This window comes from Muntiacus reevesi, chromosome 7 (genome assembly GCF_963930625.1).
Source record: "Muntiacus reevesi chromosome 7, mMunRee1.1, whole genome shotgun sequence".
NCBI classification, from domain to species: domain Eukaryota; kingdom Metazoa; phylum Chordata; class Mammalia; order Artiodactyla; family Cervidae; genus Muntiacus; species Muntiacus reevesi.
The window spans coordinates 37,081,416-37,104,561 of record NC_089255.1 but is presented as its reverse complement, the minus strand read 5'-3'; the positions used below and the strand labels follow the sequence as shown (position 1 = coordinate 37,104,561).

The window sequence follows — 23,146 nt, the reverse complement described above, 5'->3', positions numbered from 1 at the left end:
TTTTGTTTTCCATTTTTTGTGGGCTCTGGAGAACCAGTGCAGGTACTTCTGGAAGCAAAACACATCCACAACAACCCGACAAGAAAGAGAACCATGGCAGGTTGTCACTTAGTTTCTACATTTTTTTTTCTTTTATAATGGACGTTGAATTTGCTTTTTACCTCGTAGATCCAACAGTTCCCAGCATCGAAACCACCAGGACACTCATTGACTCAGCCCGGTGACTAAGAAAACAGGAGAAGCCTCCAGCCACACCGGCCGTGACGCCTGCTTCCGGGAAGCGAACCGGAAGTCGCTCTTCGATTCTGCGTCAAACCCAACTTCAGGGGCCGTCGTAAAAGTGTCGCCCCTTGTCTCCGGGACCGGCCACAGGTTTCCACTCGCCTTTGGCGGGGAGTCTGGAACTGCGGGCGTCAGTTTCCCTCAAGATGGCGGACGAGGAGGTTGGGGACACAGAGAGGATGGAAGTCAGCACGGAGTTGCCGCAGACCCCTCAGCAACTGGCGTCTGTAAGTCCCTGAAGGCCAGTTCCTTTTGTAACCTCCCCCCACCCCAGTCCCTTCCTACCGCGCTCACGAGGATGTGGGGCTTCACTCTTTAGCTACAGGAATGGGGAGTCGTATGGATTGATCTGGATGGAAGCCACAGAATAAAAAGTTAGTCATCACTCACATTCCTGCCGGCCAGGTCTCTGGAATATAATGACTTTGTAATTTATTAGCCTTGACAAGTTCAAGCATGTCTCTATCCTGACGTGGAAAGAAATAGTAATGTTATTAGATGATCTGGTACGGGGGTTTTGGAGGACGAGCCATTTTCCGATAGACGCAGTGTTAACCCCTCCTGACGATAGGAGTCCAGGACGCAGCACCTAGTGTTGAATTGCATAGCTGCCTGGGTGGGGCCTGATAGGGGCAGGGAATGCTGCCACTGTCAACTCACGTCAAGATACGGTGGGTAGCACATCGCTGTAGTATCTTTAGAACCCAGGCCCAGTCCTCAGTGGAGAAACCCGTCTTCTGCCGTTGTTTTTTAAAGGTGAAAAAGGGATGTTCAGACATTTCAGGTCAGAGCGATACCATTAATTAATATCGGCATCTACGCTTTTCCCTTATATTTGGGGGATGGGGTAAATGAGAAGGCAGAGATAGTAAATTTGAGTCAGTAGTCTGACTGCAGGCAGAAAGCTGACTGAGGAGGGTAAGAGGTAGGGGGCAACACTTGGGAATGTTCTGGATATCCCCAGGCACCTAGTGGGGAGATAACATAGAAAATACTCAAATACTGGTCACTGCTTGATGTTGAGTTTTATTGATTGGTCTTTTATTAGTGCATGTAGAAAAGTGTGGGATGTGCACTTCTTTCTGATGTTTCTTTGGTTTGCAGTTTTAATAAAAGCACTTTTTAAAGTATTTTACCCCTGCAGACACTTGAGTTTTGTTTTATGAGAGAACAGAGTGAGCTCCAGAAATAAGAGTCCACCTCAGGGACTGAAGAGACTGGCTGGAAGATAAAAATCAGATGGGGAAGAAGTTGGAATAAGGGTTTGGCCATCAGCTAGGGCAGTGCTTGCAACCATTCTCTAACCCAAGTCACAGTTCAACCTCATTTCACCCTCTTAAAGGAGGAAGCATATGTTTGGGATGATAAGAAGTAGGAAGATAGGGAAACTTTAGAAGCAGCTGAAACATCTGGTCATAATGTAAACCTGTGCATTTTACATCTTCGAAGGAATGGAGAAACTGCTGTGGTCAGAAGTGTTAACTGTAGTTTTGTGTCGCTAAAGATGACAAGCATTTATTTAAAACTTTGATACGTTAATTCCTTGCAGGTGATGCAATAAAACCTCATTAGTCTGGACTGGATTTACTTAGAACAATAGATAATGGTACAGGAGTCCAGCTGGAATTATGTTGCAAACTTTTTAAGATACATTAGATTTCTTTGGGCAAGACTTTGAGTCTTGCAAGATAGTAGGTAAATGACAAGAGAAATGTAGTAGCCTCAGGTTGCTCACACTCTAGAGACACTGGTAAGTGCTCAAATTTTAGTACAAGAGAGGGTGAATGAAGACCTGTGACTGGTAAGCCTCCATATTACTTTATTGGCTTGGATCTCTCTACCTACTTTAGGACTCCAGACATCTTCCTACTTTTCTGTTCTTTTTTTAAAATACCATTTTCGGATTTCCCTGGTGGTCCAATGGCTAAGGCTCCGTGTTCCCAATGCAGGGGGCCTGGGGTTCGATCCCTGGTCAGGGAAGTAGATCCCACATGCTGCAACTAAGACCCAACACAGTCAAAGAAAGAAATAAAAACAAATATTTTTTTAAAAAATACCATTTTCAATTTTATCCTGACTGTGGAGTGAGATACAAGCTTTCCAGTTTACTTATTCTTTTTAATTAAGCAAAAGAGGCACAGATTCTTTAACATTTGAATAATTTGAATTTAAATCGCCATTGGGAGGCAGGGGAAAACAAAAATAGTAAATATGGGGCAGTTACAAAGGTTTAAGAAATCGTACCAATTCCATTAGAGTCTTGTCCCTGGGTATCATTGTTTCTATTTTTCTTATATCAAACTTCCTTCTTAGAAAGCTTGTTTTTTGTCATATTGCTATCAACAGGCATGAAGTTTCTCAAATTTGTGATGTCACATAGCATGCAATCAGAATGTTCATTTCAGTACAGTCGCTCAGTCATGTCCGACTCTTTGCGACCCCATGGACTGCAGCACGCCAGGCCTCCCTGTCCATCACCAACTCCTGGAGGTTACCCCAACTCATGTCCATTGAGTTGGTGATGCCATCCAACCCTCTCAATCTCTGTCATCCCCTTCTCCTCCTGCCCTCAATCTTTCCCAGCATCAGGGTCTTTTTCAATCAGTCAGTTCTTCACATCAGGTGGCCAAAGTATTGGAGTTTCAGCTTCATCAGTCCTTCCAGTGGACACCCGGGACTGATCCCCTGTAGGATGGACTGGTTGGATCTCCTTGCAGTGCAGGGGACTCTCAAGAGTCTTCTCCACCACTGCAGTTCAAAAGCATCAATTCTTCAGCGCTCAGCTTTCTTTACAGTCCAACTCTCACATCCATACATGACCACTGGAAAAACCATAGCCTTGACTAGATGGACCTTTGTTGGCAAAGTAACGTCTCTGCTTTTTAATATGCTGTCTAGGTTGGTCATAACTTTCCTTCCAAGGAGTAAGCATCTTTTAATTTCATGGCTGCAGTCACCATCTGCAGTGATTTTGGAGCCCAGAAGAACAAAGTCAGCCACTGTTTCCCCATCTATTTGCCATGAAGTGATGGGACCAGATGCCGTGATCTTAGTTTTCTGAATGTTGAGCTTTAAGCCAACTTTTCCACTCTCCTCTTTCACTTTCATCAAGAGGCTCTTTAGTTCCTTTCACTCTCTGCCATAAGGGTGGTGTCATCTGCATATCTGAGGCTATTGATATTTCTCCCAGCAATCTTGATTCCAGCTGTGCTTTGTCCAGCCCAACATTTCTCATGATGTGCTCTGCATATAAGTTAAATAAGCAGGGTGACAATATACAGCCTTGACGTGCTCCTTTCCCGTTTTGGAACCAGTCTGTTGTTCCATGTCCAGTTCTTACTGTTGCTTCCTGGCCTGCATACAGATTTCTCAAGAGACAGGTCAGGTGGTCTGGTATGCCCATCTCTTTCAGAATTTTCCACAGTTTATTGTGATTCACACAGTCAAAGACTTTGGTATAGTCAATAAAGCAGAAATAGATGTTTTTCTGGAACTCTCTTGCTTGTTCAATGATCCAGCAGATGTTGGCAATTTGATCTCTGGTCCCCCTGCCTTTTCTAAAACCAGCTTGAACATCTGGAAGTTCACGGTTCACATATTGCTGAAGCCTGGCTTGGAGAATTTTGATCATTTGTTTGCTAGCGTGTGAGATGAGTACAGTTGTGCAGTAGTTTGAGCATTCTTTGGCATTGCCTTTCTTTGGGATTGGAATGAAAACTGACCTTTTCCAGTCCTGTGGCTTCTGCTGAGGCATCATCTTTTAGGATTTGAAAGAGCTCAACTGGAATTCCATCACCTCCACTAGCTTTGTTCATAATGATGCTTCCTAAGGCCCACTTGACTTCACATTCCAGGATGTCTGGCTCTAGGTAAGTGATCACACCATCATGATTATCTGGGTCATGAAGATCTTTTTTGTACAGTTCTTCTGTGTATTCTTGCCCCCTCTTCTTAATATCTTCTGCTTCTGTTAGGTCCCTACCATTTCTGTCCTTTATTGAGCCTATCTTTTCATGAAATGTTCCCTTGGTATCTCTAATTTTCTTGAAGAGATCTCTAGTCTTTTCCATTCTATTCTTTTCCTCTGCTTCTTTGCACTGATCCCTGAGGAAGGCTTTCTTATCTGTCCTTGCTCTTCTTTGGAACTCTGCATTCTAACGGGTATATCTTTCCTTTTCTCCTTTGCTTTTCACTTCTCTTCTTTTCACAGCTGTTAGAATGTTAGAGTATTAGAAATAATGGGTATGAATTATTGGACATTTATTTGATTAGTCATTGCTTAAGAATCATTAGGAGACTTGATTCTGTTGGTCTGGGGTGGGGTCTGAGAATTTTCATTTTCCCAAGCATGCCATTTGAATGAAGTCCTGGTCTGTGGGCCACACTTAAAGTTAAGGCTTAGCCAGAAAAATTTGGAAGTTCTCAGTGTAGAGTTGTAAGTTGAGGTTTTAGGGATGGATAAGATCTTTGAGGAGAAGTGTGTGTGTGTGTGTGTGTGTGTGTGTGTGTACATACACAGAGAGAGACAATTGGAGAGAGAGGTAGGAAGTGAAGGAGAAGAGGAAGGAGACAGGAATGATTAAATTTCAGGGATAGAAAGTGGTGAAGGACCTAGAAAGGCACTAGCCAAGCAGGTCGGAGATGAGAGTAGTGCAGTGTTATAGGGGGTAGTTTCTGGGAGAAGGTGGTTTACTGGGTCTAGGAAGGTGAAGACTGACAGTGGTTGGGAATTTATAGTATGTGGAGTGGTCTGACAGAACTTCTGCCTTCTGTCTTCATTAACTGGATTTTCTTTATTAAGTCTATCTCAAAAGATGCCTCCTGATACGGTACTAAACTCTGTTCTTTTCCCTGTGTTCATCCTCTGTCCATGTGATTTCATCCAGTTCTGTGGCTTTAAATACCATCTGTATTCATTCAGTTCCCAAATTTATATCTCTGGGTCATTTCACTTCTGAGCGCCACAATCACAGATCCAACTGCCTTCCTGATATATCCACTTGGATGTCTGAAAAGTGTTTCAGATGGAGGAGCAATTAGGATGCAACTCCGGTAACCAAGCCATAGCTGATGGTGGCTTATGCTAGAGCAGTGTCACTGGAGAAGAGAAGTGGATGGATTGGAGAGAGATTTTGGAAGTATGGTAGAAGTAGAAAGATTTGTTTATGGATTAGGTAAGAGAGAAAAGGGAAGAACCATGACATCTGGATCCCCAGTTTTTGACTTAAGCATTCATGACCATGCCTTTGTCATATACTGTGAGGAAAGACCGAGTTTGGGGGAGGGCAAAGAAGGGAGGCAGATGAACTTTTGTTATCCCTGTCTCAGTAGGTGACGCTTCCCGGATAGCTCATGAACACAGACCATTCTTTCTCCACTCCACCTCTCTAGTCCTAGCCACCATCTGTTGCCTAGGCAACTGCAGTGGTCTCTTAGCTGGTCTCTTAGCTTCTGTTTTTGCCCTCTTCCAGTCCATTCTCCACAGAGCAATCAGAGTAATCTTTTAAAGACTAAATATATGTCAATCTCCTGCCTAAATCCTTCAGTGGTTTCCTGTCTACTTGGAGTAAAATCTAAACTCATTACAGGTTCTTCAGGATCCTGCCTGATCCAGTCCCTCCGTCTCCCCTCATTTCTGTTATTTTCTTCATCCTCTTTTAGCCATCCTAATTTCTAAGTCCAATCTCTGTCTTAATTCAAGGGCTGTGCTTTGCATGGTGTTCTTTGTAGTGTTTTTCCTCTGCCTTTTCTTGATACTCGTCTAAAGATGTGTTCCTCTTACCATTCTCTGTCAAAGCACTCTATTTCCTTCAATGTACTTATGATCTGTAATTACTGTATTGTCTTTATTTGTTTAAATGTCTATTTCTGAAAAAAATACAAAAAACGTCTGTTTCTCATGCCAGGATGTAAGTTCCATAAAGGAAAGGATTGTGTCTGACTTGTTCACTGATCTGTTCTGGTATATGCTTGATCCAGCAGACATTTATATACTCCTAATGAATAAAGCGACTTCACTTTCACTTTTCACTTTCATGCTTTGGAGAAGGCAATGGCAACCCTCTCCAGTATTCTTGCCTGGAAAACCCCATGGACGGAGGAGCCTGGTAAGCTGTAGCCCATGGGGTCGCGAAGAGTCAGACATGACTGATGCGACTTAGCAGCAGCAATGAATAAAGCGACTTCGCTTTCACTTTTCACTTTAATGCATTGGAGAAGGAAATGGCAACCCACTCCAGTGTTCTTGCCTAGAGAATCACAGAGACGGGGAAGCCCGGTGGGCTGCCATCTATGGGGTCCCACAGAGTCAGACACAACTGAAGTGACTTAGCAGCAGTAGCAATGAATAAAAGAGAATCCACGTAAGTGATTTGTTTTAGCAAGATTGTAGTGGTTGGGGGAGGGAGATTGTGGATGGAGGATGAGAGGTGAATGAGGGACACATTAGGATAGTGGCTAACCTTGGAGCCTGGGATGAATGGGAGGTAAGGAAAGCCAAAACAGGAGTTCTGGGGGAATTGGTAGGATTTGAGGTATTAAAGGTTATGGAATTGACATAAGTGAAAGGACTGAAGATTATGATCACAAAGGGGAATTTGGGAGTTTGAGAAACATTTGGAGGCACATCAGGTTTTTTGTGGTGGGAGAGCCAGGTTAGATGTACCACTGTGCATTCCTTTATATACTCCTCGTATGTAGCATGTGTCAGGCTGTACTCAGCACTGCCTGTTTACTGTCTGTCTGTCCTTCTAGACAGTAAACTCCTTGAGAACGTGAAATGTTTCTTGTTCACGTCTGTATCTCTGATACCTAGCACAGTGCTTCAGATTTTTTATTGAGTGTGTGAATTTTAATGAATGAATGAAAGAATGAGGAAACATAAGTGGAAGCAAAGGTAATAGGAGTTGAAGGGATTAAGAGATAATGAGGCTTAAAAGTTTAAAATTGAGGAAGGATTTAAAAACTATCAACATTATGGAGGTATGATTTATGTACATAAAATGCATCCATTTTAGGTGTTTTTTATGGCTTAGTTCCCCAGAGATTGAACCCAGGCCATTGACAGTGAAAGCATGAAGTCCTAACCACTGGACTGCCAGGGAATTCTCCATTTGAAGCATTTGATTGATTAGTTTTGACAAATGTATATACCTATGTAACTACCACCACATTAGAATAAAGGACATTTCTATTGCTGCTGAAGTTATTTTGTGCCCAAATGGGGAGATTTGGGTTTGTTTGGTTTTTTCCCCAAGTTTATTATTGTCATGTTTGTGCAGTAATCATTATGAAAAATCAAAGAAAAGTTACCTACACTCTCATGTGTGTAGGGGATCTTTAAAAGATAATATAGTCTTTTGTTGATAGTTGACTCTAAAGTGTTGAGAGAGGAAGGAGTGAGAAGTTATATACCATTTTCAGTGTGGAGGCATTTTTCCTTAGACATTTGTATCTTTATTGTTTTAGGCCAGAGCACAGCTTTCTGTAGTAAGGACACACTTAGAGTAAGAAGACGAAGATGAAAACCAAAGTCTATTGAGTCCAGACTCAAGCGCTTTCCCACCAGATCATAGCAGGGCCTAGTGCCTGTTGCTTTTTTTCGATAAGCATCTTCTAGTTTCTGTTTTAGACAGCTAGGGAAAATTCTGATTTTCAGTACCAAATTCTGTAGAGTCATAAATGAAGTTCTAAAACTACAAGTCAAGAGTGACAGCTTCAGTCCTTCTAGTAACTTACTATAGATGAGCTGGCGCTTGAGAGTGACTGCTTATGTTTAATAACAGACATTGTCCTGCAATTAAAGAGGTTTTTATTCTCAGCAGTGCGTAGAGAGTCTGTCTGGCTAGATGTGTGTATAAATCAGTGACACAGGATGAACCAGTGTATCTGCCCATCCTTGCTTCATGTGTGCTGGCTTTGAGGGTTACCTTAGATTTCTTTGAAGGCGTTAATCATATGTTGGGCTCTGTGAAACAATTTTCTCTAAGCTTTTAACTCAGATGGCTTAAAACAGACTATTAAGGCCTCTTTAGTCCCAAATGATTCCTATGAACTCCTCCGTGTTCTTCCAAGATAATGTGGTTAACATACCTCCTATTGAAGAACCAATAGTTATTTGGTGAGTTTGTTATTTAAAAGCATTTGGTACAGTCCTTTTTATTTTTCTTTAAATGTTGTTGCACTCTGTGGTAAGCTCAGTGCTTATGGAAATACAGTGCACTGAATAAATGCTACTGAAAGACCTCAGAAGAGTTATTGTGCTTCTCTTAAGTGCCTCCTTACTATTCAGGAATGACATAGGCCCTGTCCATGTCTGCTGTTCATCACTTAAATATAATTCTCCTTCAAATAATTTACTTAATGCTGTTCTTTGGAATGAAGTCTCTTTGACTTTTTTGGAGGAGTAGGGCTATAACCACTTAATGTGTCTTTATGGACTACCTTTTACAACTCCTTTGAACTTTTGGTATAGTTGGATAAGCTAGAAATGACTTTACCCACAGGAGGAAAAATCTGTTAATTTATCCACGTATTTTTTTTTCCACGTATGTTTTTATATACACATACTCTGAGAAAGAATTTTAGTTTATTTGGAAATACTAATTCAACACAGTAGAAAGAGAATATGAGATATGTACCCCATAGTGTAGGAAACCAGATTTCATTCATCAAGAGACTTTAAGGAGAGCTTTGAAAATTGGAGTATGAACCTGTGGTCAGAGAAAAAGGGAAAAGAATGGCTTAGGAGGGATGGGATGCTTTCAAAGACTGAATGCTGACAGCATGCATATATTATTTCAACAGGGAAGAAGAGAGAGGGGCCTTATTTGTCACACTTACTGAACATTTGATTCTGGCTAATGGCTTAGTGGTAAAGAATCCTCCTGCCAATGCAGGAGACCTGGGTTTGATCCCTGTATCAGGAAGATGCTCTGGAAAAGGAAATGGCAACCCACTCCAGTATTCTTGTCTGGGAAATCCCATGGATAGAGGAACCTGGTGGGCTATAGTCCATGGGTTCACAAAAGAATTGGACATGACTTAGCGACTAAACAACAACAACAAAACAACAATTTTATCAATACCTTGAAGACATAGTAGACATACCATATGTACAAACAATATAAGGATATAATAATATTATAGAACACACACACATCTCCTTAGGCTAGATTTTGCTTTACAACTAACAAGGTGAGATTTAATTGCCATGAAAATAAAGCCTTTTGTCCAGGACTGGGTATTTGTGTGTAGGACTAAATCTCTTGTATGTGACTGGTTTGAGGGTTTTAGTTTTTTGCAAACTCACTACATCATAACATGATGTGACTGCCAAAAGAAAGAAAGCAAGCAAAAAAAAAAAAAAAAAAAAAATCTCTTTAAGCAGCTTAGTGTCCAGAATAAGGGAAATACAGAAGCATATTTTAAATGTTCTGTGAAAGAGTAATCAACATGGAGTGTGGTCTGGATACCATGTCTTTATGGATGGCTAAATTTCATTTCTAGGAATGAACAAATTTTCTTTAGTTTCTACTTTCCTGTTTTTAGCCCTGGAATAAAGAGACTAATGGGAGTTAATATTTATCTTCGTTTATTTGATATGTTGTTGGGTGAAAGAGCAGAGTAATTTGTAACAGGATTATTTCAGGAAACATAACTTAAAAGTTACAGGAAGGTAGATTTTGGTTTAATTTGGGCAGTAAGAATGGAAACTGGCTGAGAGGAAGTCTTTAGAGAGGCTTAGGGAGCTGATTATCAGGTATAGACAATTTCCCTATGGGATAAGTGGGTGAACTAGGGTTTTTGTTGTTTGCTTGTTTTTAAACTTCATAAATCTGTCAGATAGTATTACAAAAAATTTTAGTGTAACCAAAAATTTTCTTGGTTCCTAGAGGTGTTCCAGTTACAAATCCAGTACTTGCTATGAGCAATTCTGCAGGCTCCAGATTTTATTATGCCTTTAAATCAGGGGAATTAGAAACAGAATTACAGGCCCTCTGAAGACTGTTGAGGTCCATCAGTTATCTCAGGAAGCGTAAGTTGTGATTTGAACAAAAGGGACCTAGTATACTTAAAGTAAGTTCCGTTTTCAGACTGATGTTCCCAAGTAGGCATCCCAGTCCCTGGGTCAGAGTTGAAAGAATATCTTTAATCTCCATGGGGACAAGGAAAATATTTGGAATGTTTGAGAATTTAAGTGTGTGAGAACTTGTTTTACAGAACAGTCAGTTAGGAAAGTCTTCCCTTATCTAAATATTGAAAAAAAAAAGTTTTTTCCCCTGAATATGAAAATTTAAAATTCTTTATCATGTCTCAAATTGGAGAAAATACTAAAAGCAACCAACCAAAGAACAAAATCAAACCTAAACTCCAGTCACCAGTAATTCCTGAACATGTCATTCAGTAAAGTACATCCTGAATAGTTTTTCTTATCGAGGATAAAAAAGAAAGAAACCTTACCTGAAAAAAAGGTTTTCATAGTTGTGGCAGTCATCTAGAAGAAGATTTTTGTGAAACAGTATAATTGTACTTTATCTTCTGTAAGAATTTTGTAAACAGTTTTGGAAGGTTTAATGTTATTTGCTTTGTTCTCTCTAGCAAGAAGTCCATGGCTTTCAGCAATGACTGAGAACTTGTGTTAAGTACTTGAGATAGGCTTGTGGGGATACAAGGATTTGGAAGTAAAGTACCTTCCCTCAGGGAGCTAACAGTCTGGTTGAAGGGGCCTGATGTCCGCATTTAAAGGTAACTAATGTTATCTAGCAAAGATGTAGGTTCTGAATGTGTACCTCCTTAGTTAGTGCTGTATTGGACTTATGGGAGAGAGAAATTTCCTTAGGTTGGTTAGTGAAGTATTCATGGAGGTGAGTTTAGAGCTAAGTGGACTTTAAGGAAGAGGTGAGGTAGAAGGATAGAGAGCTAGTGGTAAAGTCAGTGGAGAAGGTGTTGAAGGCATCAACACCCAGACATTCTGTCCAAATCAGCCAATTCTATAAAGATAGCAGTTTACAATGTTGGTTCCTCAGACTGAGATGTGTAATGACAGAGATAAAATTTAAGAACATTTAGTGGTATCCATGAATGTTAGGCATTTGTTAGCTAAAAAGGCTTTATTTAGAGGGAAATTTTAAAAAGAAGGCAAAGCTTTTTTTTGTTTTACTATTAAAGTGAAATTGATCAAGTCTTATGGGTAAATTTAAATGAATTATATCTTTATATTTGATCAAGTAGAATGAGCACTGAATTCTGAGAGTCAGAATACCCAGAACTTCTGTTCTGACCCTGATAGTTAGTATTCAGTCTTGGACAAGCCAGTTTACTTTTTCCTTATAACTCAGTTTTAAACGAAGGAATTGAACCAGAATAGATCCCTGAGGTTTTTGGTGATTCTCAAGTTTCTCATGTTCTTAAAAACATTCTTGAAAACTAGATTAGAAACTAGTTCTGTGCCTTCCATAATTAGATAGGACAGAAAAAGGTTTTTGGTGTATAGTGCTAAATATTTAGAGAATTTTTTTTAAAATGCTCTTTGAAGAAAAGAACTTCAGGTACAACATAGAATGTTAAATCTTCTAGTTACAGTTATTGTCAAGTATGCAAATGTGAGTTATTGGTTTGTAAGTACCATATAAAAATTGAAGTTAGGATATTGGAAGATATAGTTGGTTTTTTTAAAAAAGGTCTCAGTAAAATATTTTTAATTTTATAATTAAAAAATTGCTCCCAAAATATGGAATCGCTGTAAATATTTTATTGTTATTAGGTAAGCAAACATACAGATTCCATGAAAATATGCTAAAATCCCACTACTCACTACTGTTAACATTTTGGTATATATTCCTACTAAATTTTTTCCCATAATATATATAGTCTATATATACTATAATATAATAAATATATATTATATATATATAATATATATATATAAAACCAAATGAGATTTTATACATGCTACTTTGTAACCTACTTTAATGTATTGTATATCTTTACTGCCTTTCCACTAGGTGGAAATAGACATCTTCAATATCATCTCTCTTTTTCAAACTTCTTATTTTGAACTCATTTTAGACTTTAAGAAAACTTACAAAAGTAGCACAGGCAGTTCCATTATATCCTTAACCCCCGCACCCCCTGATGTTAGCATCTCACATAAAATAGTACAGTTATTAGGGTTAGGAAGTTAATATTTCTACGAACTGAACACAGTTCTTATTCAAATTTTACCAGTTTTCCTACTAATGTCCTTCTTCTGTTCCAGGATCCCATCAAGGTTCCCACCTTACCTCTCACCTGTTTGTTTCATCCAGTATGTAACAGTGTCTCAGTTTCTCCATAGTCTCCTTTCAGTTTATAACAGTGTCTTGATTTTTCCTTATTTTTAATGACCTCAGCAAGACTGCTCAAGAATATTGAGCAGTTACTTTGCACAAAGTTCCCAGTTTGGGTTGGATATTCTCTTATGTTTGAAAGGAGGGTTTATGTTTTTGGCAAGAATAACATAAAAATGGTACCATATCCTTCTCAGTATATCATATTAAGGGATTCTTGATATCAATATTTCTTATTACTGGTGATATTTATCTTAATCACTTGGTTAAGTTGGTATCTGCAAGGTTTCTCTATAGTTACTGCCTTTTCCCTTTGTTCTTAATAAGTATCTTAAAGGGAGACGCTTTGAGACTTTTTGGCATCATTTTAATGGATGTATCTCCTATGGTTTTTTGAGTTTTTTTTTCCCTTTCTTGATTGCATTATTGATACTTGTCAAACAATGTCAAACAGTGTAACATTGTTTAAAGTAAAAAGTGAAAATTCTGAGACCTTTCCCTCAGTTCTTTTCTCCATATAGCCACTGTTAACAGTTTGATGTTTCTCTTTCTAGACACTTATTCTGTGTTTAGGAAACTTAATGATACATGTATCTATTCAGATATATAAATATATCTCTACATATATGTACATGTTGAATTAAGAAACTCAAATGTGTAGAAATGTATAAATATTTAGAGGTTTGTTTTTGCTTTTACAAAAATGAAATTATATTATTTTAAACTTGCTTTTTTCAGTCTACAGTATTTTTTGACCTTCTGACTGCATATAATACTGTGGATGTACCCTTCATTGATAAACATTTAGGTGGACTTTGTTTTTCACAGTTACAAGTGATATAGTGGACACAATGGAATATATACATATATTTTTACAGTTGAGTAGATCTGGTTAAATGATAGATTCCCACCATTTCTTTAAACTATTCCCTTATTGATACTCAGATTTTTTTCCTGTTATGAATAACTTTATACATGAAATGTGTGTATTGAAAAAACCTTAAAATGATTTTTGATAGATAATACATATGGTAAAAAAAATGAAATAGTAAAAATGTTTATACAGTGAAAAATAAATAGAGGCCTATTTCTGCTGTTAACAATGTATTTTAAACCCTTTCAGCGATTGTCTACTCTTACGTGAGCTTATACTGATACATCTCCTTCTCTTCATGTCTTTCTTTATAAATGGTAGCATACAATATTCACTGCTTTGTACTGTTTGCTTTTTATTTAACCATATAGCTTGAAGAAGGTTTTATATTAGTACATTGAAAGCTGTGCCCCCTCCCTTTTTTATAATGGCTGCATTGAATTTATGTGCCATGATTTATTCAGCTCTTGTTATGGCACATTTAAGTTATTTCTAGCCTTTTATTATTATAATCCTGCAAATAAAATTCTTGTATATATTTCTTTCTACATATTTGAGTTTATCTGAAGAACAGATTCCTCGAAGTGGGAATTTCTGAGTCAAAGTTTATATAAATTAAACATTTTAATAATTATTAAAATTGTCCTTCTGAGAGGACAGGCTAATTTAATTTCTACAATAATACCTAATTCTAATATAATATGTTTTACATAAAGTTTTATAGAGTTGAACTTATGGAGGCATATTGAGCTTCAGGAGAGCAAACTCAGCCTTATGTATAATCAAATATCTGTAACTGTCCTTAGTTACTTGTGATGGAACTTTATGTAAATTCTTTTTTTAAAAAAAATTTTATTGGAGTATAGTTGATTTACAATGTTGTGTTAGTTTCAGGTGTACACAAAGTGAATCAGTTTTATGTATATATATATATATATATATACACACACATACACACGCACATGCACATATATCCACTCTCTTTAGATTCTTTTCCCATATAGGCCATTACAGAGTATTGAGTGGAGTTCCCTGTGCTATACACTAGGTTCTTATTTGTTACCTATTTTATGTATATAGTACAGTTGCAGTCTCTCAATTTATGCCTTTCCCTTATTAATGATTAATTCTAATTGTATGTCAGCTTATAAAACTCCTTAGACAAGTTTTATGAGTTTATCATAGTTGAATAGATTTCTGATTCCTTTTCTTTGTCCTGAAAATTGTTTTTTAACACTTCAAAGGGGCAACTGTTATTTACTCTAAGATATAGTGAACAAATATGTGTTCACCCTGTCGGAACTCTTCATGATTTTATAAACATTATCTAGCCTTTGTTTTTGGAGACTGAAGAGTCCTAGTTTTCCACCCCTATTATTTTTTCTAGGATTCTTTCATTTCTCTTGATAGTTTTCGCTTCAGTAACACTACCCAATGGCCTGAACAGTCAGTCTTACTTCTCGGGATCAGGATATTCGAATGCTAAAAGGGCCAGGACTTTAGCTATGTAGATAGCTGTGGGTGGGTGCTTTATCCTCTGTTGGCAAGTTGGGTTAGTATATGATAAATGTGCTTCATAGTTGCCTCCTATTTCTATGTAATTTCATAGAAGTGGTAGCTCAATTTAAGAAGTAGGGACATGTTCATTTTAATATCAGTTCAGTTCAGTCGCTCAGTCGTGTCCAACTCTTTGCGACCCCATGAATCGCAGCACGCCAGGCCTCCCTGTTCATCACCAACTCCTGGAGTTTACTCAAACACATGTCCATCGAGTCAGTGGTGCCATCCAGCCATCTCATCCTCTATCGTCCCCTTCTCCTCCTGCCCCCAATCCCTCCCAGCATCAGGGTCTTTTCCAATGAGTCAACTCTTCGCATGAGGTGGCCAAAATATTGGAGTTTCAGCTTCAACATCAGTCCTTCCAGTCAACACCCAGGACTGATCTGCTTTAGGATGGACCTGTTGGATCTCCTTGCAGTGCAAGGGACTCTCAAGAGTCTTCTCCAGCACCACAGTTCAAAAGCATCAATTTTTCAGCGCTCAGTTTTCTTCACAGTCCAACTCACATCCATACATGACCACTGGAAAAACCATAGCCTTGACTAGACGGACCTTTGTAATGTCTCTGCTTTTTAATGTAATGTCTCTTTTTTATGCTTTTTAATGTAATGTCTCTGCTTTTTAATATGCTATCTAGGTTGGTCATAACTTTCCTTCCAAGGAGTAGTTCAGGTCAGTTCAGTTCAGTCCAAGGAGTAAGCGTCTTTTAATTTCATGGCTGCAGTCACCATCTGCAATGATTTTGGAGCCCCAAAAAATAAAGTCTGACACTGTTTCCACTGTCTCCCCATCTATTTCCCGTGAGGTGATGGGACCAGATGCCATGATACTAGTTTTCTGAATGTTAAGCTTTAAGCCAACTTTTTCACTCTCCTCTTTCACTTTCATCAAGAGACTTTTTAGTTCCTCTTCACTTTCTGCCATAAAGGTGGTGTCATCTGCATATCTGAGGTTATTGATATTTCTCCCGGCAGTCTTGGTTCCAGCTTGTGCTTCTTCCAGCCCAGCGTTTCTCATGATGTACTCTGCATATAAGTTAAATAAGCAGGGTGACCATATACAACCTTGATGTACTCCTTTTCCGATTTGGAACCAGTCTGTTGTTCCATGTCCTGTTCTAACTCTTGCTTCCTGACCTGCATACAGGTTTCTCAAGAGGCAGGTCAGGTGTCTGGTATTCCCATCTCTTTCAGAATTTCCCACAGTTTATTGTGATCCACACAGTCAAAGGCTTTGGCATAATCAATAAAGCAGAAATAGATGTTTTTCTGGAACTCTCTTGCTTTTTTTGATGATCCAGCGGATATTGGCAATTTGATCTCTGGTTCTTCTGCCTTTTCTAAAACCAACTTGAACATTTGGAAGTTCTCAGCTAACGTATTGCTGAAGCCTGGCTTGGAGGATTTTGAGCATTACTTTGCTAGAGTGTGAGATGAGTGCAATTGTGCTGTAGTTTGAGCATTCTTTGGCATTGCCTTTCTTAGGGATTGGAATGAAAACTGACCTTTTCCAGTCCTGTGGCTACTGCTGAGTTTTCCAAATTTGCTGTCATATTGAGTGCAGCACTTTCACAGCATTATCCTTTAAGATTTGAAAGAGCTCAACTGGAAATCCATCACCTCCACTATCTTCGTTTGTAGTGATGCTTTCTAAGGCCCACTTGACTTCACATTCCAGGATGTCTGGCTCTAGGTAGGTGATCACACCATTGTGATTATCTGGGTCGTGAAGATCATTTTTGTACAGTTCTGTGTATTCTTACCACCTCTTCTTAATATCTTCTGCTTCTGTTAGGTCCCTACCATTTCTGTCCTTTATTGAGCCCATTTTTGCATGAAAACTTCCCTTGGTATCTCTAATTTTCTTGAAGAGATCTCTAGTCTTTCCCATTCTGTTGTTTTCCTTATTCATTTTAATATATATCTGCTCTAAAATTTATCTTTCACAGTTTGATTGTATGAAAATTTGAAAAATGCACAGTGAGTAGCAAAACTGGATACCAGTTATTCATGTTTATTTTGAGAAACAGAAAGTTTTCATTTTGATTAATTAATTTTATCCATTTTTTTTCATGGTTAGTGCTTTTTGTGCCCTGTCCAAGAAATCTTTGCCCTCCCAGAGGATGTCAAAGAGTTTTCGTCTATGTTTTTATCAAGAAATTTTACAGTTTTAGTTATTACATTTAAATCTGTGATCGATTTCAAATTAATTTTTGTGTATGGTGTGAAGTATGGGTTGAAGTTAATTTTTTCAGTTAGGATATCTAATTACTCCTGCACCGTTTTTGAAAATTGCTGTCTTTTTTGAACTATGTTGGTTTCCTTTTTTAAAAAATCGATTGACAACCCACTCATGTATTCTTGGGCTTCCCTGTGGCTCAGCTGGTAAAGAATCCACCTGCAACGTGGGAGACCTGGGTTTGATCCCTGGGTTGGGAAGAGCCCCTGGAGAAGGGAAAGGCTACCCACTCCAGTTTTGTGGCCTGGAGAATTCCATGGACTATGGGGTCGCAAAGAGTTGGACGTGACTGAGCAACTTTTGTCTTCACTTTGCATACATATATGGATTCATTTTTAAACTGTCTTAATTTCATTCATAAATATACAACAGTGGTAATTCCACACTATTAGTATATCTTTACAGTAAGTCCTAAAATCAGGTACTGTTAAGTCTCCTTCTAAGTCCTTTTGGTTCAGTTCAGTCGCTCAGTCGTGTCCAACTCTTTGCGACCCCATGAACCACACCACGCCAGGCCTCCCTGTCTATCACCAACTCCCGGAGTCCACCCAGACCCATGTCCATTGAGTCAGTGATGCCATCCAACCATCTCATCCTCTGCTGTCCCCTTCTCCTCCTGCCCTCAATCTTTCCCAGCATCAGGGTCTTTTCAAATGAGTCAGGTCTTCACATCAGGTGGAGTTTCAACTTCAACATCAGTCCTTCCAATGAACACCAGGACTCATTTCCTTTTGAATGGACTGGTTGGATTTCCTTGCAGTCCAAGGAGCTTCAAGAGTCTTCTCCAACACCACGGTTCAAAAGCATCAATTCTTTGGCGCTCAGCTTCCTTTACAGTCCAACTCTCACATCCATACATGACTACTGGAAAACCATAGCCTTGACTAGATGGACCTTTGTTGATAAAGTAATGTCTCTGCTTTTCAATATGCTATCTAGGTTGGTCATAACTTTCCTTCCAAGGAGTAAGTGTCTTTTAATTTCATGGCTGCAGTCACCATCTGCAGTGATTTTGGAGCCCAGAAAAATAGTCTGCCACTGTTTCCAGTGTTTCCCCATCTATTTGCCATGAAGTGATGGGACCAGATGTCATGATCTTAGTTTTCTGAATGTTGAGTTTTAAGCCAACTTTTTCACTCTCCTCTTTCACTTTTGTCAGGAGACTCTTTAGTTCCTCTTCACTTTCTGCCATAAGGGTGGTGTCATCTGCATATCTGAGGTTATTGATATTTCTCCCTGCAATCTTGGTTCCAGCTTGTGCTTCCTCCAGCCCAGCGTTTCTCATGATGTACTCTGCATATAAGTTAAATAAGCAGGGTGACCATATACAGCCTTGACGTACTCCTTTTCCTATTGGGAACCAGTCTGTTGTTTCATGTCCAGTTCTAACTTGATTCTTGACCTGCATGCAGATATCTCGAGAGGCAGGTAAGGTGGTCTGGTATGCCCATCTCTTTAAGAATTTTCCAGTTTATTGTAATCTACACAGTCAAAGACTTTGGAATAATCATTAAAGCAGAAATAGATGTTTTCTGGAACTCTCTTGCTTTTTCGATAATCCAACGGATGTTGTGATTTGATCTCTGGTTCCCCTGTCTTTTCTAAATCCAGTTTGAACATCTGGAAGTTCACGGTTCACATACTGTTGAAGCCTGTCTTGGAGAATTTTGAGTATCACTTTACTAGCGTGTGAGATGAGTGCATTTGTGCAGTAGTTTGGACATTCTTTGGCATTACCTTTCTTTGGGATTGGAATGAAAACTGACCTTTTCCAGTCCTGTGGCCACTGCTGAGTTTTCCAAATTTGCTGTCATATTGAGTGCAGCACTTTCACAGCATCATCTTTTAGGATTTGAAAGAGCTCAACTGGAATTCCATCACCTCCACTAGCTTTGTTCATAGTGATACTTCCTAAGACCCACTTGACTTCACATTCCAGAATGTTTGGCTTTAGGTGAGTGATCACACCATCATGATTATGTGGGTTGTGAAGATCTTTTTTGTGCAGTTCTTCTGTGTATTCTTGCCATCTCTTCCTCTGCTTCTGTTAGGTCCATACCATTTCTGTCTTTTATTATGCCCATCTTTGCCTGAAATGTTCCCTTGGTATTTCTAATTTTCTTGAGAAGATCTCTAGTCTTTCCCATTCTATTGTTTTCCTCTATTTCTTTGCATTGATTACTGAGGAAGGCTTTCTTATCTCTCCTTGGTGTTCTTTGGAAGTCTGCATTCAAATGGGTTTATCTTTCCTTTTCTCCTTTGCCTTTCACTTCTCTTCTTTTCATAGCCATTTGCAAGGCCTCCTCAGACAACCATTTTGCTTTTTGCATTTCTTTTTCTTGGGGATGGTCTTGATCCCTGCCTCCTGTACTTGTCACAAACCTCCGTCCATAGTTCTGTAGGTACTCTGTCCATCAGATCTAATCCCTTGAATCTGTTTGTCACATCCACTGTATAATCATAAGGGATTTGATTTAGGTCATACCTAAATGTTCTAGTGGTTTTCCCTACACTCTTCAATTTAAGTCCAAATTTGGCAATGAGGAGTTCATGATTGAGCCATAGTCAGCTCCCAGTCTTGGTTTGCTGACTGTATAGAGCTTCTCCATCTTTGGCTGCAAAGAATATAATCAATATGATTTCAGTATTGACCATCTGATGATGTCCATTAAGTGTGACTGAATTGCCAATGTTGGTTTGAGATTAGAGAGTTCTGTTTTTCCTGCCTCTATTTATAGACTGCTATTAATGACATCAAAAATGTTGGGCTGGCTGGGTGGTTTAAGGTAATTGCCTCACATTTAAGGCCAAATTGACAATGAGTAATCCATGAATGTCTTTTACCAAGGCATTTCTGGGTACTTAGAAAGCTGTCTTGCTTGATTGAAGACAAAGGTGGCATTATTGGAATCTACATGTAGTATCTGTTAAAACCACTTGTAATGGGAGTCAGGAATTTGGCTCAAAGATGGGCTTTGCTCAGTTCACATATATGCTGTCAACATGAACACAGTCCCAACTACTAAGAGGTAGTAGTACATAATCTTTTTGAGTTTGACTTCTTTTGATGTTGCATGGATTGATAATTCAGTCCTTTTATTGCTGAGCAATAAAGGAGTATGCTAAATATTGTGTGGTTTGGATGTACAAACTGTTTATAATTCACCAGTTGAAGGACAACTGAGTCATTTCTTGTTTGGGGCAATTATGAATAAAGCTGCTGTAACTTTCAAATATAAGTGTTTTGTGAACATGAATTTTTATTTCTTGGGTAGATAACTAGGAGTTTGATTGCTGGGTCAGATGTTAAGTATATGTTTAACTTTGTGAGAAACTGCTGAACTCTTTTGTAAAGTGGAGGTATAACATTTTGAGTCCCTTTCCTTTCCAAGTTTTCTGCATTTGTGTTGATACTAGGTATTGCCAAATTTTTATTTTATTTTTTTACTTACACTTTAATAGGTTTTATAGGGCTATCTCACTGCCATTTTAATTTGCATTTCTCTAATGATTTAATGATGTTGACATGTTTTCCTGTGTAAATAAGTATGGCAAAAAGCCACCTGTGACAGTTTCTTTTGAAGAGCAGGAAGTTTGTTTTTTTTTTCTGGTTGTTTTATGGTAAGTGCTTTTTGTGTTCTAAAACTCCAGCACTCTTTCATTTTGAGCTCTCATTAAATGCTGTGTTTCCTTTAAATAATTAAACTATTAGAGAGTAAATCCTAAGAGTTCTCATCACATGTAAAAAATCATTTTTTTCCCATTCATTTAATTTTATATCTGTGTGAGATGATGGATATTCACTAAAGCTGTTGTGGTAATCATTTCATGATGTACGTAAGTTAGATAATTATGTTGTACACTTTAAACTCATTAAGTGCTGTATGTCAATTATATATCAACAAAACTGGAAGAAAAAAATAAAATAATTAAACTACTGCTATGGGGAACACTTTATCGCTAAAGCCTCTACTGATAATGGAATCACCTTCACACACCAGGAGTTGGCCACTTCAGCAGGGAAGAGTAATTCTCATCTGCTTTAGCTGCACTTCTTTTTTCTATATGTAACAACCACTCATTTCCAAGTCCTTCTTTAAAAAAAACATCACCTACTTTCCTTTTGTATTTGCATCCCCATGGACTGCAGCATGCCAGGCTTCCCTGTTCTTCACTGTCTTCTGGAGTTTGCTCAAGCTTATGTCCAATGAATCCATGCCATCCAACCATTTCATCCTCTGTAGCCTGCTTCTTTTCCTGCCCTCAATGTTTCCCAGCATCGAGGTCTTTTCCAATGAGTCGGCTCTGCACATCAGGTGGCCAAAGTATCAGAGCCTCAGCATCAATCTTTCTAATGAATATTCAGGGTTGATTTCCTTTAGGATTGACTGGTTTGATCTCCTTGCTGTCCAGGGGACTCTCGAGAATCTTATCCCGTGCTACAGTTCCTTTTGTATTGGTGAAGGGTAAAATAAGAATATACTGTAAATCACTTTCTCTGAAACTACAGAATTATGCCATTACCTGTACCATTTCTTGTGCTTCTAGATCTTTAAGAAGGAACTTGTAACAAAGTTTAATTTTTGTTTTGTTTTGTTTTTCAGTGGTGGGATCAGCAGATTGATTTTTATACTACTTTCTTGAACTATTTGGCACAAGTGGTGCCTGAAATTTATTTTGCTGAAATGGACCCAGATTTGGAAAAGCAGGAGGAGAGCATACAGAGGTCAATATTCACTCCACTGGAATGGTACTTATTTGGAGAAGATCCAGATATTTGCTTAGAGAAACTGAAGCACAGTGGAGCATTTCAGCTTTGTGGGAAGGTTTTCAAAAGTGGAGAGACAACATATTCTTGTAGGTAAGATTTAGAAATGTACAGGATTGGTTGTGATTACAGCTTGATATTCTGTGCCTATTTTATGATGTACCTTTCTTGGTGTATTGCTAGTTGTATTTAATTCTTCTTAATTAACTTCCTTTTATTACACATTTATAAGTTTGTTTTTGCTAGTACAGCTTATTTTTGAATATATGACTTGCACAATTCTCTCACTTTTCTTCTTGTTCTCTGAAAGTGTATAAGTGATTGATTTTTGCCTTGTTTGTAACGTAGTCCATACACCCTTATCTGAAACTCTTGGTGCCACATGTATTTCAGAATTCTGAGTACTTCCTGAGTAGAGTTAGGGCAGGATCCTATAACCAAACACAACATTTCTATAAGAAATCTATGACTATTCACAGCAAGTGGTATAAATAAAGTCTATAGTCCCTTGTCATTTCAGGTTGTTTTTTTGCCACTAAGTGACATTTGGTATCAAAGAACCTGTCGGAGCATTTGTAACTTAATTGGATAGAAGAGGTCAGTGGTAGGGAAACTGGAAATGGCTTTAGGCTTTTTGCCTTTTGTGAAAGAACTTAAGCCTCATGGAAACACAGAGAACTTTTTTATTTTCTACTCTTGCCTGAAACTTTTTAACTTTTAGATCTTAAGCACACTTTTAGGGTTTTGGGTTTTTGTTTTTTTTTTCTTTTATTAGAAGTTGTTTAGGTTAGGAATGTGAATCTTTAGATTTTATAAATACAGAGAATTACTTTTTGCTTCAATGTAATTCTGGATTTGACTGATTTGTGTATAGTAGCTCAGCTGGTAAAGAATCCGCCTGCAATGTGGGAGACCTGGGGTCGATCCCAGATTTGGGAAGATCCCCTGAGATGTCATGGCAACCCACTCCAGTTTCTAGCCTGGAGAATCCCCGTGGACAGGGGAGTCTAGCAGTCCATGGGGTCACAAAGAGTCAGACACAACTGAGTGACTAAGCACACACAACAGTTGTTTAGAACATACTACATTTCTTTA

The 23,146-nt window shown here is 38.6% G+C and overlaps 1 protein-coding gene across 1 annotated transcript in view; it reads left to right on the top strand.

Annotated features, from left to right (window-relative positions):
• The first annotated feature begins 324 nt into the window (after positions 1-324).
• Positions 325-23,146, top strand: part of UBR1 (ubiquitin protein ligase E3 component n-recognin 1) — a 137,461-nt gene continuing 114,639 nt past the window's right edge. Inside the window, exons 1-2 of the mRNA XM_065940397.1 lie at positions 325-509; positions 21,888-22,144. Coding sequence (XP_065796469.1) covers positions 429-509; positions 21,888-22,144 — 338 coding nt within the window. The 5' untranslated portion in view covers positions 325-428. The remainder of the gene's footprint in view (positions 510-21,887; positions 22,145-23,146) is intronic.